General features: G+C 38.5%; 1 protein-coding gene across 1 annotated transcript in view; it reads left to right on the top strand.

Moving 5' to 3' along the window:
• LOC108791706 (cytochrome P450 1A1-like) overlaps positions 1-2,982 on the top strand; it is a 37,224-nt gene extending 34,242 nt beyond the window's left edge. Inside the window, exons 7-8 of the mRNA XM_018562264.1 lie at positions 411-497; positions 2,700-2,982. Coding sequence (XP_018417766.1) covers positions 411-497; positions 2,700-2,982 — 370 coding nt within the window. The remainder of the gene's footprint in view (positions 1-410; positions 498-2,699) is intronic.
• Positions 2,983-3,742: the final 760 nt, after the last annotated feature.

Raw genomic sequence — 3,742 nt, 5'->3', positions numbered from 1 at the left:
GATATCGCGCTCCAATGCATTTCAATGGGGCAAAGGGTCCTGCTGTCGCGGGTCGTGTGTCGCTACAGCAGGACCCTTTTTGGAGCGGATTTAGCCGCAATTCAAGCTTGCTCAATGCAAGCTTGAATGCGATATCGCGCTGCAAATCTCGCGATGTCGCGCAATATGCAAATCGTGCGACAAACGCGCGATTTGCATATCGCGCAGTGGGAACGGGGCCTAAGGCAACTTTACTAGTTGTATTTAAAATACCTTTAATCATTTTAATGGGTACAATACTGGATTAAAGTGTTGTGTTCCATGTCTGCAATTCCACTTTAAGTAGAAGGTTATATCATTTTAATATTTTAAATATTAAAAATGTTTAAATATTAAATATTTTATCATTAATGCTTCCTTCTTTCATTTAGTACTACCATGGACACAACACTGAATGATTACTTTCTTCCAAAAAATACTTCAATATTTGTAAATATGTACCAAGTAAACCATGACCCGTAAGTAAAGTTTTATTCAATGAAATTACTAAAAAGGATATGATGTCTTTGTAAATTGCTATTGAATCTTTATTCCTTCTTACATAGGTACAGGAATCCTTAATATTTGTTCTTAACGTAAATGAAAAATACATGTGTTTCAGAATGCAGACTACAAGCAGATTGGCAATGTAAAATGGATAAAGACAGGCAGAGTTGTCATTACATATCCTTGTGATGACTCAGTTTGATAGAACAAGCTATTGCTCTTCTTGCAGCCCAACATCAGTTTACCCACAGGGTGCTGGCAGTGCAGAACCTTTATGGTTGGCAACAAGCATGGAAGAGGGATTGCTTCCACACACACTCAGAGTTTCAAAGTGTGTGAAACTTTAAAATGTAATCACAATGGTTCCTGTTGAAGTAATTAACCCATTAGTCCCCAAATTATGGGCCACGGGCAGGATTCAACCCTCTGAAGACATTTTTCTGGCCTGTCAGATAATGTTGTAAATAGCAAAAACGTTTTAAAGACAAGGCCCCCACAAAACCAGAGCATGCAGAGTAGTAGTGGATGCCAGGCGCCGGAACATAGAGTGCTCCAACACCCATAAATGTACCTTAGCCTCTGCTGTAATTTCCTGCCTGACAATGCCTGCATAGTCCCCACTATGAAGTCATCTGGCTTAGTAGAGATGCACAGGACATAGAGATAGAGCATATGCAAAGGAAAGGGCTTCCAATGACATTAATAATGGGACACTATTCATCTCAATGACACCAATGATCTGGCACTATTATTTCCACTGACACCAATGATGGGCACTATTCCTTTTTCACTATGCATTTTTTACTCCCACTGACTACCAACACTAGAACATGTTTTTACTCCCACTAACTTTGGCACATTTTTAGCCCCATTTACTGGGACATTTTTTTTTACTCTGACTAATGCCAGAGCATTTTCCGCTTCCACTGACCACAGTCTGGCACTCCAGCAGTCTGAAAACTTTGAGGACTCCAGAATATGCACAATGCTGGCTATGGTTCCTCCTGCTGCCCCTGTGTCATTGTAGCATCATAATGGTGATAGGAAGAGGAAAATTCCTGGAAGTGTTGAGTGCTAAAGACTTTGCTGGAGCCTGCAGCATTGGAAGACAGACATCCTCCAGACTCATAGTGTGCCAGCGAGATAAGTTTTCACAGTCTTCAGTTGCTCAAAGCTATTCTTTGGATTTTAACAGGTTAAGTAGCAGAGTAGCTTTAATTTTTTTATCATTTTACACTATTGTTACCATTGTATATCAATGTAATTTTACAATAATTTTATAATAAAAAATAGAGATGTTCAGATACCAAGTACCATAATTGGTACAAGTACAAGTACAGATACTTTTCCAGCTCCAAGACTAGACTAGAGAAAACTCAAAAGTTAGGAGGCAGCTGTCATTTTTAAGGAGAATCGGCTATGGGGCTCCTGGGATTTGTGCATCCTTGATGTAATGTATGATTTGTTATATACTGTATTAGGAATGAACCAATACCAGTTCATATACCAGTGCCGATAGTTGGCATTTTCATGAGAACTACCAGGGTTGCAGCTGGGACCAAGCTCTGGTGCTCCACCACTGTCCTGAAATCATTAGTTGATATTGTTTTAGAAAAACTGTCAAATGACAATAAACAAAAATGTATCAGTACTTGTACTTGCAAAAATGGTATCGGTGCATCACTTTATATATATTTATAAAAACAAAATCATACATTAAAACAGAGATGTAGAAATGCCAGGAGCTCTGCGTGCTCCTTACAAATGACAGCTGACTCCTAACTTTTGGATTTTTCTCTAGTCTAGTCTTGGAGCTCGAAAAGTATCTGTAATTGTACTTGTACCAAGTATGGTACTTGGTATAGGTGCATCCCTGACATATATATATAAATATATGTTAGGGATGCAACAATACCATTTTTTCCAGACCAAGTACAAGTACTTGTCCAAGTACTCACAGGTACAATTACTGATACAATGTTTAGTGTCATGTGATGGGTTTTTCTAAAACAATACAAACTAATGATTTCAGAACAGTGGTGGAGCACCAGAGCTAGGTCCCAGCTGCATCCACTGCAACCCTTGTAGTTCTTGTGAAAATGCCAAGTATCGGCACTGGTATCTGAACTGTATATAAACATCCCTAATAAAAAATTATTTGTCTGATTTTGCAGGACAGTATGGAAAGATGCTGACCTATTCATCCCAGAAAGGTTCCTTGATGAAGCTGGACATATTGATAAAAGCCGAGTAGAGAAGGTGTTAATATTTGGTATGGGAGTCAGAAAATGTGTTGGAGAGGAGGTGGCCCGGAATGAAATGTTTATTATTCTCACGTCTTTACTGCAACAACTCCAACTAATGAAAGAGCCTGAACAAATGGTGGACTTAACATCTATTTTTGGATTGACTATGAAACCAAAGCCATTCAACCTCAAGATTGAAATGAGAGCATAAACCATATTTGTTAGCCAAATTATATTGTAAATGCTTGTTCAATTCTGGAGTATTGGTGAAATTTCACCAGGAGATCTGCAATGATTTACAGGATTAGTAGAAAGCATTACTGAGCCATGGATAGAAGTTAATTTATGATTTAAGATAACTTTCTATTTCAAGTGTAAATTGCACTGACATAAGATGCCATTTTAATGAAACGTTGTCACCTTAAAAAAATCTCATTCACAAATGCAATATTTCAACACTTGATAACCATAGTTACTCAGGACTATTAATGATTATTATCTTGTAATTAATATTCACTTGTATCCAAACCAGATCAAAAAAGTCAACATTGAAAATTTCCTTCTGATTCCACAAAGCATTAATTCCTTTTTCACAAAGTCAAGCATACTTATGTCACATAACTCCACTGTTTTCCCTATTAGACACCAGTGGACAGGACCTTAAACAGTGGGTTTTCAGTCCATGGACATTTCTGTTCACTATTATGTTATAGTGTTAGCAGCACTATAACAACCATTGATGCTGTGTGGCTTCGACTGCCTGTATCCTAACAACTAAGGAATTCGGCCCACACAATTGGTTGTTAGGATGTAGGTGGCTGGAACACCATCCTAACAACTGGATGTTGCCTCTGGCATGGCCCATAGTGGGAAGTTGCCATTTAGTGTCAGTAGAGATACTGCCACTAAATGAGTGACTTCCAACTGCAACAGCCAGCAGCTTGGTGGGTGGGCAAACAGGCAAAATCTGC

This window comes from Nanorana parkeri, unplaced genomic scaffold (assembly GCF_000935625.1).
Source record: "Nanorana parkeri isolate BGI_ZX_2015 unplaced genomic scaffold, ASM93562v1 scaffold569, whole genome shotgun sequence".
Classification (NCBI taxonomy): Eukaryota; Metazoa; Chordata; class Amphibia; order Anura; family Dicroglossidae; genus Nanorana; species Nanorana parkeri.
This window is presented reverse-complemented; position numbering and strand designations above follow the sequence as displayed.